The sequence below is a fragment of the Metopolophium dirhodum genome, chromosome 1, assembly GCF_019925205.1.
Source record: "Metopolophium dirhodum isolate CAU chromosome 1, ASM1992520v1, whole genome shotgun sequence".
Classification (NCBI taxonomy): Eukaryota; Metazoa; Arthropoda; class Insecta; order Hemiptera; family Aphididae; genus Metopolophium; species Metopolophium dirhodum.
Window position 1 is genome coordinate 15,097,624 of NC_083560.1, and position 18,033 is coordinate 15,115,656.

The following is an 18,033-nucleotide window of genomic DNA, read 5'->3' on the forward strand; positions in this document are numbered from 1 at the left end:
TTAATTTGGCTGTACTCACCAGTCACCTGTTGAAGTCCCTGGATGCGTAAAAATTGTAGGTGCACGTAAGGTCATTCTATTTGTACAGTGTCTTAAATCTGAAGGACAACTAATAAAAATTGATTGCAATCAAACATTCTATATGAATTGTATTTCACTCATCAAAAATACCAAATGTCCTTGTTGCAGAAGACCTGCAATAGAACAATTGAAGATGAAATACTACCAACTGGAATAAAACAATTCACTAAACTCATTATACATAATACCATTTCAAAAATAATCAACCAAAAACGGAAAAAATCTATAAAAATACAACAAAAACAAAAATTAAAATATACAAAAATTCAATATTAATAATTTTCCTCAATTGCTTGAAATACTGCTTGCACCTATCAACGTTAAATAATTCATAGTGTCGAACATAATAAATTAAATAAAGATACTTAAAATATATCAACAACATAAATAATAAATAGTAAGACACTTCATAAAAACTAATGCCAGAATATTATTACAATTAATAGAATCTTTATAACCACAAAATATAATTAAAAAGTACACAGTAAAAAACACTTTATTTCATTAAATTTTTGAAAAATATCAAACATTCCATGAGGCAGGAAAGATATTAATAAAAAAACATCCTGTAGACAACTTCAATCAATTAAATCACACCGGATATAAGATCAAATCACATGATCATTACTAATATCAATTATAAAAGTATAACATTACAAAAGTAAATAAATCAATGAACAAAGTATCAATAAAAACAAATATCATAATTTATCAAGCAATACTAACAACAATAATTCAATAGAAAGAATAATAATCATTAATCATAATATAATAATTAAATAATCATAATAATAAGTACCAATAAAAATGGATATAATATTAAGACTTATTAGTATATTAATTACAAAATAATGAAGTAAACAAAAAAAGAAAACAAAATCAGTAAATACTAGAATTAACAATAATTATAGTTATAAGAACAAATAAAAAGGGGATATAATATTAAGACTTATCAACATATTATCTACAAAATTACAAAATATACAAAAAAAAAAAAGAAAATCATAATCAAAAGTATAAATTAACTGGGGATTAACACTAAGAATTATTAGAAAATTAAAGTAGAAATCTATATCAATTAAAAGGGATACTATTTAGCAAAACAATAACCTATAACTTAAACATTAAGATCAACTGAATTATTAAAGTTATAAGTGTAAATTAACAAATCAACGCACTAAAAAAGGGGATAGAGAATAAGACTTATTAGCATTAAAATATTATAAAAGTAAAAACTAAAAACAAATACATATTTACTTCACAACTAGTACAAATTATCAATTGCATAATAATAATTATTGTGCGACTGGTTATTATTATTATTTTTGGTGTGAAAGAATTTTGTGTGATAAGTGGCTGAGTAGGTAGATAATAGTTTTAATTGGTTAAGGATTGTTATATAAGATTTTCTAATGTGGTTTCTGTGTTTAATATTAGATGGTTGAATATGCATTTAGTGAGGTTAACAGAACTGATTTGTCTGTTACAGGATCATGAATATAAGTGTCATTGTATGATTGTTTACATAATAATTCTGTCCTATGTTTTGTCTAAGTTCCTACCATTTTTGTTGATATATCCTAGGTTATACCAGAAAGCTCTCATTGAGCTCATTCATGATTAGCTCTTGTTTATCTGGTTTGTTTTTAAATATGTGGATTATTGTTTTTATTATTAGGTTGATGTCCTCCCTTGTCAATTTTGTGATGTCTGTTGATTGATGATCTATTTTTAATATAAGAGGTTGCCCTCTCATTTTAAAGGTTTTAGATTTGTTGTGGCTATTTGATATTGCTCCAGCTATTAATATGAGGGTGGATAGTATGAGGGTGAATTCAAAATCAACAATGACGCAGTTTATTTTTATTTTGTTAGTCCTGTAATTTTAAAACAGTAATTTTTTACATATTATTTTTAATTCTTTTGATTTGTGAATTGTGTTTTTTGTAATGCTAGTGGTGTGTATAAGTATGTTCGATATGAGCAGGGCTCGTAAGTTCATGAATTTGCATATAAATCTTGCTAAGTTGTGTTTAATGATCTAGATGACATAAATCCATTTCAAGGTATCACGGTAAAATATGTGAAGTCTTATTTTGCATGTTTTTGCATTTTGAGAGGTTTTTTGCCTATTTGGCATATTATACATGATTATGATATTCCTATTCATATTATTATATCAATATGCATTTTTTTATGAAAATACTATGAAAGAATAAACATTTGAACGAAAAAAAAACATGATCGTTTATAATTTTTCATTATAATATTATATAAAATTTTTGGGAATTTAGTTGCAACATAGAATGATTAAAATTAAATCGCTATATAATATAGCCTATTTAGTAATAATTACTTCATTCAGTATATCAGTGTTTTGGTTACACATCACAATTAGATAGATCAGTATTAATGATGTTAAAGATAATTTTGATGAACTTACGTTACATTTCTGTGATAATGGAACTTTGTGTAATGGCACAGTCTGTCAAAAATTATTTAGAGTATCTAGTACCCGATATCTAGGTTTAACGTTTGACAATCACCTTAGATGGAATCTTCATGTGAATAACATAGTTATGCGTCTACGAAGTTTAAATTACAGTTTTTATAAGCTACGTAAAATTATATCCGTTCATGTCATGCGAACTGTATACTTAGCTCTATATCAAGCAATATTTCAGTATGGATTGTTAATCTGGGGAGGGCTCTCGGATAACGCTCTAAAACCTTTACTGCTTCATCAACGACAGATAGTGCGTGTATGTTTACAAAAAACAAACTATGTTGGTTCAACTGGTCTTAATTTTAAAGAGTTCAATGTATTACCAGTTAACTTTGTTTTCAAAAAAATGGCTATTATGTGGGTGATCAAACATTTAGATCAATGGGTAGAGAAAAATGAAATTAGTAACAAAAGAGCTTTTCGATCTTTTGATGCTAAAACATCTCTTTGTAAAAAATCAGTTGGTCAAAAATTTGTTGATTATCTAGGTCCTATATATTACAATTTTATGCCTTTCTCTATAAAGAAGAATGTTAATATTAATTACAAATATCATAACGCTAAAAAATGAATTAATGATTGGCTACATGCATCTCTAAATGAAACTTAGGTTAACCTTATTGTATTATATTTTATTTATCTCTTTTTGTATTGTATAATTACGCAATAATAGTGTTTTAGTTTTTCCTTTTTTTAGTTTTTAAGCATGATATGTATCAATTTATAACTCTCTATCTTCGCCACAAGCCTAGCTTACTGAAGATAGATAATTCAAATGTACAATTAATGTAAAACTGTATATTTGTTTATTTAAATAAAAAAAATTAATGAATAAATTTGTTTTAAAAGTTTCAGATTTAAAATGAATTACTGACAAAGATGTATATTATACACAGTGCATGAAGGCTTAAGAATAGTATTTAAAAACTATTTTTTTTAATTGTTACATAAAAAAATAAATTATAACTATAAAAAAATGAATGGATAATTCATGTTATTTCACAAATAGTTTATGATTTAAAGTAAGCATTTTTTAAGTGCATATTTTTAAATATTTAGTACATATAAATGCATATTTTTTTAACTTTTAAAGGCATATTTTGTCAATTTTTAGTCCCTAAATGCATGCTTATTTAGGCATTTTTTAGGGCATGAACTCACGAGCACTGGATATGAGTGTTTGTGGTGTCATATTATAATGTATAATATTAATTCTACCCATTTCATTTGGTGTTACTGCATTTTGAAATTGAACTATCATCTTCATTGTAGCGCTTTGTTCTTGGTATTCATTCAGATGGTAGAATAATCTGCAGAATTAATAATTTATATTTAGAAAAAAAAATTTGAATTGTAACAATAAAATACAATAAAATCTAAAATTGTTATAAATAAAATCTTTATTTTTACTTTTGCCATCCCAGCCTTATGAGCTCCTTTTGATTTCATCAGCTTAAATTAGCTAGGTACTAAAATGTTGAAACTTACTCTATGAAGGTCTGAAAACCACCATTTCAGGTTTATTAGAATACATTGTATCTAAAACAATAAATAAATCATTATTAAAATCAATATGTTTAAGTACCTATAATTAAATTTGAATCCATCAATTATACTATAATAATTAATAACTATATTTTCACTCAAAAATGTTTTGATAATGGCAATAAAATATATTGTTGTGTTTTGAATATCTGAAGGGAAATTACAACGAAACACATATTTAATAGGCACTTACTAATAGAACATCTTGTTTTATGTATTTTTTTTTAAAAACGCTTTAAAAATCATTACTTAATTATTAATTATGAAATTTCACTATGAATTATACACTTCTGCACTCAATAATTTTAACTTTAAATGTTACCACGGAAATTATGTTAGTTCTTCGTACAATTAATAGAAAATTGCAAATAGTATACGTAATTTATAAATATTATAATGCATATTTGTTATTTAATTAAATTATATTGTATTCCATTGAAAAATTACAATTACATTTAAAATAAACTATTATTAACTAGTTATATTATGTTAAAATTTGTTGTTGAATAATCGCTTTAACTAGATTGTATTTGTGTCTAAGTAAATTGTAAGCCTCTAAATTCAACACAAGCTTTGCTTATAGAACGTAGATAATTAATTGTATAATATATTGAATAATAAATAGCGTCTATCAATAAATTAATAAAAGTAAAAAAAAAAAAAAAAACTATTTACAATTCTTGAATAATAAGTATCTTTAAAGCTCCATGTCCCCGGCCCCCCACTTTGGAATTTCAAAACAAAATTAACTCCATTCGTTTGTGCTTCGTTATTGTATTGTAAATTAAAAATATTATTCGTGGGCACTATTGAAACTTTTAAGTACCGATATAAATAGTATTATATTTCATACACACTATGATATTTTTAAATTAATACAACCTCCGCTGTATACTCAGAATTTGTATTTAGTATTATTTTGTTATTAATTATGTTACACTAATAAAACCACATACCCAGGCACCCAGCCACCCACTAAATGTTGTATGTGTTGATAAAGCAATAAATGGACTATAGGATAGCCGCCACTACTATGTTTGTTGCCTAAAGACTCAAAAACGTATAAACGTGAATATTATAATAATGGTAAATAATGCTTGCAATCATCATTTACAATAGGTACATTAGGTATTATAGAAAGATAATTTTAAACTACTTGTTAGTTATTTATTTAATTTTCAATTAACTTCTATATTTTGCATTTAGTTTTAAAAATGTAAGTAACTACAATTAGTTATTATAAAAATGTATATTGCTTGGAAAAAATAAAAAATTTTAATTTTAATTCTTAATCGTAATTTGTATGTTTTTTTTTTTATTGAATGACAACATTTTAAATATCATATACTGAAGCAGAATATTGTTTTATTACTCCAATGTATAAAAATACAATTTGGTACAAATTATATTTGTTTCCAAGCCATGAACTAATTCTTCTTCTTCTTCTTTTGGCTTTACAATTCTTTAAGAATTTTGGCCGCCACCGTCACCGTTCTCCAATAATCACGATCCTGAACTCCATCTTCCCAATTTGTCACTTCCAATGTTTCTAAGTCCTTCCTTATTCCATCCATCCATCGCTTTCTAGGCCTCCCTCTTGGTCTTTTCCCTGTCGGTTGCCACTCCATTACTGCTCTCGTATTAGTGGTTTCTGTTTTCCGCATGGTATGACCAAACCATTTGAGTCTTTGACACTTAATGTGGCTTGTTAATAGTGGAACTTCAGTGATTTCTCTTAGTTCAGTATTTTTTCTTCTACGCCAATTATTTAGCTCGCTATCAAACACTGGACCACAAATCTTCCTCAGTATTTTATTTTCAAATACTAGCAGCCTTTTTTCTAATTGTTTGGTTGTGGGCCATATTTCACATCCATAGGTTACCATTGGTCTTATTATGGTCTTATTTTAGCCATGAACTAATATTAAAATATATTCTACCTATATCATATAAGTTATATGAAAATGAAATGTTAAATAGTTAATAATTTTGTGCTAAAAAAGTGACTTTTGAATACTTTTTATATTTTATCTATACTAGTACTTATATAGTTTTGGATAAACTTATTACACATCAAAAATTAGGATGAATAAAATTCAGTTTATGGGATAGGCCACTGTTATGCTCAAACCTTCAATAATTTAGATAATATAATTAGATTGAAAAAAAATGAACACTTCGTAAATTAACGTTTTGTACTACACTGCTCTTATTGTTCACTTAGAGATTATGATTATTATTTAAAATTCTTTTATTCATAAGATAATATTGAGCAAATATGAGTACCATACTACATTTTATTCTTAAAACTACCCAATCATATTTGAATAAATGTTATATATAGGCAATATATAGGTGAAATTGTATAACCACAAATGTCTAAAATAAAGCTATACTTACATAAGTCAAAAATACAAAATTTTGTACTGCTGACAATGTGATCAATGTGACACTTATTCTGTCAATAGATCTCAGCCGCATTAAATGATGTGGTAATTTAGATTGAACATTTTACAATAAATATAAGACGATATTGTATGATATGTATGATAATTAATTATTTGAGTGATAAATATTGAAAATTCTAAGAATAAAAAAAAATTACTGCATATAAAAAGAATGTATACTAAATAATTCTTATTAAATAAAAATATATTGGAAATAAAATTTGTAAATATTTTAGGTAAGTAAATATATAAAAAAAAAATGACTAAATATGATAAGTACTTAGGTACTTACCTATGTATACTGTATTAAACTAAATAATTATATTTTATACTTTTATAATGTGTATTAGATGGAGTTGTTCTAAATTATGCATTAACATCGATCGTTCAATTTAACCAAGTATCGAACCCCAAATAACAAAAAAAAATTACATATTAACTATATAAGAATATTGCCTGCTTCCTTGCCTACTTCTGTTACTTATAGTAAGCGTAGTTTTTCAACTTTAAGACGGTTTATTTTCACTGATTTTATTAAAACTAATCAATTTGTATTTTTATGGATTTTGACATACACTTTTGTACGAATATAGTAACCCAACTATATATATTGTAAATATTTAAAATACAACGCAACTATAAGCGTAATGTGCACAGGTACATAATATAATAATACAATAACAAATTAATAGTACCGATAGGTGGGCGTCGTCAAAAACCTGACATTATAGTAAGAACTAGCTACAAAATATAATATTACCTACAAAGATCAATGAAAATAAATCGATAAATAATATGCAATATAGTTGCGATCATGATAAATTCTAAAAAAAAACCATAGCATAGTGAACACTGTATTAAAATAATCAAACTAGGTACTTATTAAAGTGTTGTCACATGTCTCTTCTCGGAGAAAAGTATTGATATTCGCGAGAAAGGATACAAATTGACAAGATTATGTTACGAGATCAGAATTCCGCTTTGTACAGGAAAGTCGCTACAGCCACGACCACCACTGTTGGATATTATATCAGTGAGACCACAACAAGAGCTTGTCAGACGGTATCAGTATGAGTTGGCCAACAATCAGACGGTTAGGGATACCCAAGACTTGGTCTTGGAGACAGGTCGTAAAACCACTCACTGTCTTAGCTATCAGTTTTAGAGTCAGGTAGTGACACCGCTTTACTACAGTTTATTACCTATTGTATTTTTGTATATAAAATATAATATGTTACATAAACACACATTATATCTAAATACATCACATCTTCTTTCTTGAGTTGAGATATATTGACAAGAGTTGGGACGCAACACACTCTGTGAGCCAAACTGGGAGCGTTACAGCCGATGGACAAAACAATACAACAACACCGTGTTAATAAATAATAAACCATAATAAATACAAATTATATAACATAATATAAACTAGGTACCTAGTGACAAGAGTGTGTGATAAGACAGAAAAGTATCCATCATAATATGTTTGTTTTATACCTAATTATGTTATTTAGTTAGCAGCTAAATTAAAGTAAATAAAATTTAATATTATAGTTTTTAATTTATCATATTTTAGGTATATTTCTTTTTAATCAAAAATATAATTATTATATAGTGTTTAAATGTGTAAATAAACTATAATATAATAAATATATTATACATTATCACTAACAATTAGTAGGTACCAATTATTTCATATAATTATGCTTTCGACTATTTACTATGTTTGCTTGTAACTAGAATTTCTATTATTGAGTAAGTACCTAGTTAGGGCAAATAAGAATTGTGTAATTTTTTGATTTGAATATAAATGTATAAACGTAGTAACTCAGAAACAAATGTAATTTGTGTAGGTATTATATAATAAAGACTAGGTAAAGTACACGTTTTTGATGTAAGTTTGTTGAAATTATATCTAATGTTGAAATTTGTAAATAATAAACCTATATAATATGATATTTATCATCAATTAAAATGAAAACCAACTATGTGTTATTATGTGGAAACTCAATAAATGCAACACAGTCTATACAATAGGTAGCGTGTTAGCCCACTGGCCCCTACCTTTATTGCGCCTATGAGTGGGAAAAGACCACGGTTTGAACTTTAACTTGGCCCTAACAAATTTTCAAAGGCCCCCAATGCCCCCCCCCCCCAAGAAAAAATTCCTGAAGCCGCTAATGACAACACCTCGGACAACACGTACCTATATACCCGGGCCGGCATTGTTCCGGCATCCTCTGGTCGCTTCAGACCGGACGTCCGGACGTGAAGCTGACCGATTACTGACTTCCGCCTCTTGCGCGGCACACAGACTCCGAGCCGGAACGACGGCAGTGGTTTCACGAGTACCAGACAGGTACTCGTCGGAGCCGAACGACGATCGCATCGACTGACTTCGGCGGCGGCACGACGACGACGTTTACGGCGGCAATGTTTACGCCACCTCACGCCAACCGTCGCGGACAAGAAACAAGGCAACGATTGTAACTTGTGACGACGATTTGATATTGTTGTACACGACACTTCGTCCGAACAAGCGGTTTACTGAGGCACACAACGGCCGCGGCGGCGAGCGGAGATATCAGCGTTGAAGGTTGAACAACAAAGCCGCGGTCGCACAAATGCACGATGATAATTTCTATCTCTATCGTGAAATCTTCTACGCATGATAGTGCGAGAGTCGCTTTCGTGATAGTTTGATAGTCACTATCGATCTGTTCGCGCGATGACATCACAGAATAGAATAATGACACTCTCTTGATAGCAGCTTTCACGATAGTAACTATCGCGTTTTACTATCATCGTGCGACCGCGGCTTTAGTAATAATTGATAACAGGTAGAGCGTTGCCGCCACGGACTATGACGCGGCGACCGGCGGCAAAGTCTATAGAGGTCGGAGAACGTTATCAGACGGTAGCGGGCTGATAGGCTGTCGCCGGACTTGTCAGAGCAGGGGCAAGCACCTATCTCGAGATCATTCTACACTGCGGTGGCGCAGGTTTGGGGGTTTTCGATGAAGCTTGGCGGCGCGAAAACACGCCCGTGATCGATCGATCGTTATACACATATTCGCCGCGAAATTCGTCGAGCGGATTTCGGGGCGAATTCCGCTGTCATCGAAAACCTCTATGGTTAAATCGGGCAGCCTACGAGTACGCCGTGAACTATCCGCCGCAATATTCGTCGTCAGCCGGCGAATATTTTCAAAACCCAATCCATAAAACAGCAAAACCGTCCATTTCTATTAACTTTTAATCTGGTTACACACGGAGCAATTCGTACACGATTCGAATCGTGGCAAATAATCGCCCGAAATAGTACACGCCGTGTATTTTGATGTTATTCAAACGGGGAATAACAGACGCGTTCGGATCGCAAGCGTACTCGATAAATCGCGCAGGTTTAATTTTAGCGCGTTCGGTCTCGATCAGGTTCTAAAATAATTAAACCGTATATTTCAAATGTTCATTTTCACACGAAACGATTTTAACGCTCCATTTTGTTTATTCAAAAAGTTGACATTGGTATGACCAGAGCTCGTCATTTAATTTGCTATTTCATATTTAGTATTTATTTATTTCATATTCAACTACAATAATGTTTGAAAACGAGGCATTTATAATTGATGTGCAGAACGAGAAAATAAGTATTTGGAATACAGGTAAGTGTATACCATTTAAATATCATCAAAACACTCACCAGTGATCAATCATTAATAATATTGTCATATTCCTTGTTTCTTATTTTTCTATCCAATATATTATGTGGTATTCTGTGCGTAGGTAAATAGTATATAGAAACTTTCCATTCAAGAATCACAGAACAAAACAATTGACAAAATTATACAATGTACCTATGAACATTTTAAAAAGGTATAAATCTAGTTTAGCGGCTCCTCGAATTTTCGATTTTTTTTTTTTGAAACATGTAATTCGACGAGTTTAGAACGATGGTGCAAAAATAAATTTCGGAAATGATTAGTTTTGAAGTTATGGACTTCCGAAGTTCGCTATTTTCGGTGTTTTACTCATGCGCGCAACGCTCTATTTTAACGCTCTTAATAACGAATTTTTAAATTATTTTATTTTATAATTATTTTATGTTAACTGCGTATAAATCACTGCCCATATTCTACGACATAACTTACCCTGTAACTTACTTAAGGTGGTGTTGCATAGCAAGTCAGGGGATATTTTCGATTTGCGGAGCGTAGCGACGAGTGCCGTTAGCTGTGTAATCACTGCCCACATTATAAGAGCGTTAAAATAGTGATTTAATAAAAATATAGGTATTCTTAATCTAACAATATTATAAAATAATTTGTAACCATAATATTATTTTTATTTTTAGTGATTAATTCTAATTTTTAATTCTAATTCCAATTTAACTTAATTTTTAATTCTATTTCTAATTTAATTTTAATTTATGTTCTTAGCATAACTCAAATTCACTATCTGGATCTGATTCATCTGACGCCTGATTAGCTAAAATATATTCATACTCAATTGCGCCTAACGGATTATACAGCTTTCCTGTATAAGTAAACAATTATTTTAACGGATCTAATTTTAGAATTTTGCAACGTTTCAAAAACATGAATTTAGATAAATATCCTCCGTAAAATATTTTCTTTCGCGCCCATGCGTATTAACGTAAAATCGCGAACTTCGCAAATTTATTACTTCAAAACTAATCATTTCCGCAAATTTATTTTTGCACCATCGTTCTAAACTCGTCAAATTACTTATGTTTCAAAATAAAAAAAAGTCGAAAAATGTAAAATACATACATTTTAATTTTAAAAATGATTGAAATCTTAATAAAAATATACTTGTATATTTTACTCATAGCAGGGGCCGTGCTACACTGGTACAAGGGTGGGCAAGTGCCCCCTCCCCAAATTTTTATTTTGCCTCACCATTGTCCTCCGCCTCCCTATAATTTAATGTTGAAAATGTATGTCTAATATTGATATTTAGAAATATAGTACTTGTGCATAAATTTGATTCAACCATATAATAAAATAAATAATTCTAACATAATAAATTTAATTTATTGAATTTTATTTTAATAGGCAATACCAACATGTTAATGTTGCTATTTAGATACTAAGTCTAAAAAGCCCTCTCTTTTTTGTATAATTGCAATAAACATAAAATATATTAATGTGCATACAACACATTATCATATTATGTCATAAGTCATATAACCTTATGACAAGTTTACGTAAAACATATAAGTACTTTAGGTTATACCTTTACCTACTTTGGATTCCATAATGTTAAAAACATGTAAAGAAATAAAGAAATTGTAAACCATTATTTGCATATAAAATTGTATTAATAACTTCAAAGAGTTTTTAGACTTGAGTTATAGTATATTAAGTTTGTCTGTTATATTCAAATTTAATATGCTTTTTTTGCAAGTAAATACTAATACTGTATACTTTTTAAAATCACATATATTAAAAAATAAAAAGTTAATTATTATTAGGAAAGTTTTAATGTAGTACATTTGTGATAATAATATAGTAGGTATATTTTTGATTATTTATTTAGAAATATAGTATATTATACCCAAAACATTTTAAGCAATACTTTCTGGAAATATGGTACCTACCTATAAACAAATTAATGGGTGATTCAGTAGCCGTTTATAAATGACCAGAGAAAAAAAAATTTGGCCTGGTATCACCCTAGCCTAACCTAACCTAAATAATTAATTAACATTAAACCAGTTTTTCCTTTAAAAACCAATACCTACATTGTTTAATAATTTTTTTAAATAATAATAAATATTTAAAAAAAATAAATCAGTCATAGTATTATATAGGTACTGGATAATTTGCCAAGTATTGAAGTATGTTCACCCCTTTATTATCCTTAAATTAAATTTATTGATTATTATTTATTAAAATTCTTATTTTTGAATTTTTAAATGTTTACTCAAAAGCCATATCAATACTTAGATTTTTTCAATCATTTTATGAGTGTCCTGTGCAGATACAAACTTATTTTTTTTATGAAAAACATCCATTTTCTCTTGTAAATTGTTGATTGAATTTGTTAAGGTGGCTGGAGCGTGATATGTTTTAAGGAGTAATATTTAGGCATTTCATACAGCATTTATATTTAAGCTGTGTTGCTGTGTGAGAAGTAAATTAATATTAGTGTGTGTAATTCGTAAAATTCATAATCGCGTTCTCGTTTCACCGGGCGGCTCACCGCACGCATATCGACCACATTACGTATTCCCGGAACTAACGGCCTACTCTGATAATAGTATAGAATATAGAATCTATATTCTATATTCTGATACTTTTCAGGTATCTGTGATTACAATTAGTGATTCACTGATTTTGCATATTATAGTAGGGATACAATATGATTGTTTTTAGTTAATGTTTACAAAACTGATAAAATACAATATAGTAGTAACGGGTTTACAAAATATTTATCGTTATAAAAAATATAAAATTATTTTATGTATTACTATAAAATAATTATAAAAATTTAATTTCTATACATCTATTAGGTATAAACTTTCATAACTCGTTACACTTATATTTTTGTAAAACAATAGATTAAATATAGGTATTATTGTAATTTTATCATTGGTAAGACATTTTTAAATAAATGTACCTACCTCTAAAACTAAAACTATAATAGTATTTTACTTTAATATTCATCTTTTATTAACTGTTTTAACAGAAAGTCCATATAAAATGTGGTAAGCTGAGTTGCCATTTTTTCATTCCAAAAACTATCGTCTCTTTTAATTTTCTCGAATAAAAATCCTATAAAATAATAAATATAATTAAGTAGTATAAAGTAATTTATATAAATTAGTAAATAAATATCTTATATACCTTTCGGTGTCCAAATACAAAAATAACAATACATTCTGCGAGTAATGTGAAGTTGACCCTGCACTTGATAATAGTAATTATCTGTTCTTTTCAAATGCAATTTGTCATCTAATATTTTACAACTCTTTATTTTTTTACTATTTATTCCTTCTTCTGGAGTCATATCTTTGGCACTTGCTGGGCATTTTATTTCAACAAGTGAATCTGATCCGATCAATCCATCAGGAGATGCAGCTAAAAATGGCTGATTTAAATCTACTATCAACCCTGATGGTACAATTTTTTTATTGATTTTATTTTCCAATTGCTCGATGGCAATCATTTCATGCTCTATTCCGTACCGAGTTGCTGCATTTCCTTTAAAAGTTCCAAATAACATTTCATTTACAATATTTACACGTGAAGTAGATTCGCGTAATTTGCATAATTTGCCAAAATATGAAGCTGTTAATCTAAAGAGTCAAAATAAATAAATAAATTAAAAATAATTGTAGGACAATTTATATATATATATTTATAACTTTATATATACGTTAAGTACGACGTAATACTAACCGTTTTTTACGTTCTAAATGCCACTCATCACATTGATGTTGTCTCTTTGTCCTATCTTCTAAAGACCAAATTTCATTCTCCGTCAGTTTTAATTTATTTAAAAATGCCGTTTCTAATTGAGAGTACTCTGTGTCAGTTAAATTTGACAATGGGTCGTGGTCATTCACTACATTTCCGTATTCTTCATCTGGCCCGGCGGATGTATTTTTGGTCGATCGGTTTGTTGGCGTACTAAAAAGACGGCGACGTCTTCTCTGACATTTCGGTATCTCATACTTTTTTATGTATCGCTTTGTAAACTGACCAGGACTTTTCGTAGTTACGTGTTTATTAAATATTGAGAGTCGGTTTGCTCCAGAATTATATGCAGTTACCGCAGCATTACACCTCAACTCATATGAACCTTTCAGACAAAAATTAACTCGCTTACCACCCACGAATTTAGCTAAGATAGAGTTATATAATTCAGCTGCATTATTATTGTAATTGTACATTAAACTTTCAATGTGATATACTAACACATTTCTCACTCTACAAATGGCATCCCAAAGTCCGAGTCTTTTTAAATCAAGTACATGATTTTGTTCATCTGTATGTATATATAAAAAAAAAAAAAACAATGGTATAAGAATTGGTTTTAGTATTCGTCTTTTACTAATCGTATCAAAAAACTTATATCATTTGTAGGTAATGTGTAAGTACTGTAAGTATTACAATAATTGTATAAAATAATAATTATTCAGATTATAGTAAATATCATATTACGTATATACCTATTATTATATTATAATATTTCAAGAAAAAAAAAAGAAATTCGCTGTGCTGTGTAGTAGGTGTGTCTATAGTGGATCTCGGTCATAGGGTAGATCAGTTAAATTTGAATGCAATGATGTTGGAACCATTGTATAAGAAAAAGGATCCTGAACAGATATTATCTGTCAGCAAATATTTAACATATTTTTTATATACTGTATTAAATTTTAAAGATTTTTTGTCAACCATATTTTTTTCTACCAACACTTCTAGGACATATTTTAATAATCTGAAAAAATATGTTAATTTGATGTTACCTTTTTTTTTACCCTGGCAGAAATATTGAGAGCAATTGTCATGATCTCCAAAAACATGATTCGGTCCATTAATGACGTCCGTTTTCAGTCGTGCCAATTTTTCTTCGTAAGAAATAATTCCAGTTTCATTTTTCCTGAACCTTATAGCTTCAGTAACAGCATACCTAAGTCTCAGTAAATTGTTTTGTAATAATTTCCTAAAACATCCTGGTATGGGATCACCGTTGGAATTTTTTCTTTTATTCGCAATGTCTCTTAGCTTATTAATGTAATTTCTTAATATATGATTGGTACATTCAATCTTTTTAATCATAATATCCGATCCATATGGTTTCGCAATACGCAATCGTTTTAGAACACTACTATCGCCGTCGCCTGTAAATTTAAAACAATTTAATTGGTACATTATATTATGATCAAAGTACGTAACCTACATCAATGAATTACAAATATTTAAAATTATTTTGAATAAAAAGTGTACAATTGATTCATCACAATTGATCATTACAGACAGAAAAAACAAACACATTATTGTAAAGTAAATACATTCATTCATTACACTATAGGAATCTAAAATGATAATTATATTTAAAATGTTATCAGAAGTATTTTGTTGTACTTATTATTTAAAAATATTATTTACCAATTAACTGCGAATAAATTAGACCATGCATTGTTAAACTTTGCTTGAATCCATCAACAATTATGTCTGCTTCCATGGCTGTTGATGGAGAATTCCAATTTTTATAACATAAATGATTGATTTCATTGCCATTTTTTTTTGATGCGTTGCACACAACAATATTTATTTCGGACTCCTATATACAGTATTTTTTTGGTTCTTGCTCCAACAATACAAGCCTGTAAATTCAATTTTACGCAATTATTTTGATAATAAATAAAGTTAGACTTATATTAATTTAAAATACGATTAATACATGCTAAACTATTTGAAATTATATTTCGTTCTGAATTACTTTTTACGCATTTAATTAGTAATCCTAAACTCCTATTATTTTTCTTAATAAAGAACGGGCTTTATTATAATTAGTATTTATGTATGACATTTTGTTGTTGCACTTTTAGGTATGCATAGAGTTAATATTTTTTTCTGAATTTTATACGAATTAATTAAAATTTAAAAATAAATGAAACATTTTATAACATAATTTGAATTTTGTATACAATGAAGTATATTTCTTATTAGGTATTATAATCATAAATTAATTCTTAAACTTACTACTCCCGACAATGCATTGTAATTAGTTCTGTACGAACGCTTGCTCCATGCCCCATCTGCAATCACTGCAATTTTCGGACGACCTTTTAGATCTAAATCACCGTTTTCGATCGCTAATCTTTTTTCTTCTTGCCCTGCTAATTCCATTTCTTTCCAGGCTATGTCATGAACATACATAAAAATTTTCGAATGAAGTTCTTGATATAATCGGTTGGACATATTTGGCATATTTAATGTTGCAGAAAATTCGTCGAGTTGGCTGTACCCTTGACCAGCATTTACAGTAGCACTTACTATTGCCATGTTAATGTTAACATTTTTGCCTTTAACATTTTCACTATCTATTTGTTCTTTTAAACCACACACTTTACAATTAAACTGAAATGTACTGTAGTATCCCTTTCTATTTTCTCTCACAAACTCTAAATCTCTAAATGAACAATCAAATCCCAAGTGTTGTATAGACTGTAAAGATTGAAAAATATGTTTGAGATCTACAATACGTCTGCCCTCTAATTTTGCCCATTGGTCATCATTACACAACTCGTCATTTTCATGCTGTTTTTGAGGAGTTAAGAGTACTGATGTCACATTATTTTGGGAATTATCTTCCGGTATAATTTGTGAATTTGTTGTATTCGAAGAAGTTGATGGCGTTTGACCAATACAATTTACCTACAACAATTTATAACTTTATAAAATATTGATTGAATAAAAAATGTCGATACGTGGCTATAGTTCTGCTGTACAGTAGGTTATAAGTTAGTTATTTTAGTGAAAGGTATTCAATTTTAATTCAATGATATAATATCATTGTATATTAAAACAATTCTAAGCGAAGACGGTTTGTCGGCCAATTTGTATTACCAATTTTTACCTATTTATTTTACTATTAGGCTTTGTCTGTATAAGAAATAAATAGGGCTCAGATTTAAATGCTCTAAAAATATAAAAAAAATCTCTTTAAAAAAAATGCGTTTATGACCTAAAAACTCTAAAAAATGCGCTAAAAGTATAAAAAAAAGCCTTTCAAAAAATTCATTATTAAATAAATTTAAATTATTATTAAAAACGAAGTTATATTTGTTATATACTGTGCAAAAAAATGTTTAAATAAAAAAATTAGTTACAAATTAAATTACATTTGCATTGCACTGTAATGAAAATTTATATTACGTACGTAGTACCTACCTACTTTATACTACTATGTAGGTAGTACTTATATTCAATGAGGTCAATTGTTTAGTCATGATACGAGAAATAGGTAAAACATGTCCTAAAGTAATAATTGGTGCATTTGAGAGGTCAAAATCTCAATTTTCCAGTAGTTTTCAAAAGCGCCAGAAAAAATAAAAAATAAAATAAGGAAAAACGGTAATTTTTACGAAAAATCGATTTTGGGTGTCGGTGTAAGACTAAAAAATTATCGTAGTTACATGCAATTTTCACTGACTGTTTATACTGACATTTTCTATACTCTAAGTAGACAAACTCATGAAGAATTTCGTATAGAATTTTCAAACCTTAGATTTAAAAAGAAAAATTTTTATGAATTTCTAACTCAAAATAAATTGCAAATTTTCGTGATTTTTACGTATTTTGTCAAAATTCGACCATTCAATACTTATTAAAAAAAATTATGACTATGTATTTTTAATATTTTTTAACTACTATTGTGACAATATATTAGAAGTCTTGTATCAAATTTTGAAGCTTT

General features: G+C 28.6%; 1 protein-coding gene and 1 long non-coding RNA gene across 2 annotated transcripts; both read right to left on the reverse strand.

Moving 5' to 3' along the window:
• Positions 1–1,018: 1,018 nt before the first annotated feature.
• On the reverse strand, positions 1,019–9,182 carry LOC132936490 (uncharacterized). The gene is made up of 4 exons (XR_009663474.1): positions 8,786–9,182; positions 3,998–4,126; positions 3,806–3,897; positions 1,019–1,958 (listed from the first exon to the last, which is right to left on the reverse strand). It is a non-coding gene; the product is annotated as an uncharacterized LOC132936490 (long non-coding RNA).
• A 4,078-nt stretch (positions 9,183–13,260) lies between these two features.
• LOC132934040 (uncharacterized) lies at positions 13,261–14,050 on the reverse strand. Its single transcript, XM_061000326.1, has 3 exons — positions 14,007–14,050; positions 13,452–13,903; positions 13,261–13,379 (listed from the first exon to the last, which is right to left on the reverse strand). Exons 2-3 carry the CDS (start codon positions 13,828–13,830, stop codon positions 13,261–13,263), a joined length of 498 nt encoding a protein of 165 aa, XP_060856309.1. The 5' UTR covers positions 13,831–13,903; positions 14,007–14,050.
• Positions 14,051–18,033: the final 3,983 nt, after the last annotated feature.

What these genes read in the sequence shown, in the direction of transcription:
- LOC132934040 (XM_061000326.1), bottom strand. Translation starts at nt 13,830, where the DNA reads ATGTTATTTGGAACTTTTAAAGGAAATGCAGCAACTCGGTACGGAATA. An exon ending in TTGTATTTGGACACCGAAAG is followed by an intron (nt 13,380 to 13,451) that starts GTATATAAGATA and finishes ATTATTTTATAG; the next exon opens with GATTTTTATTCGAGAAAATT.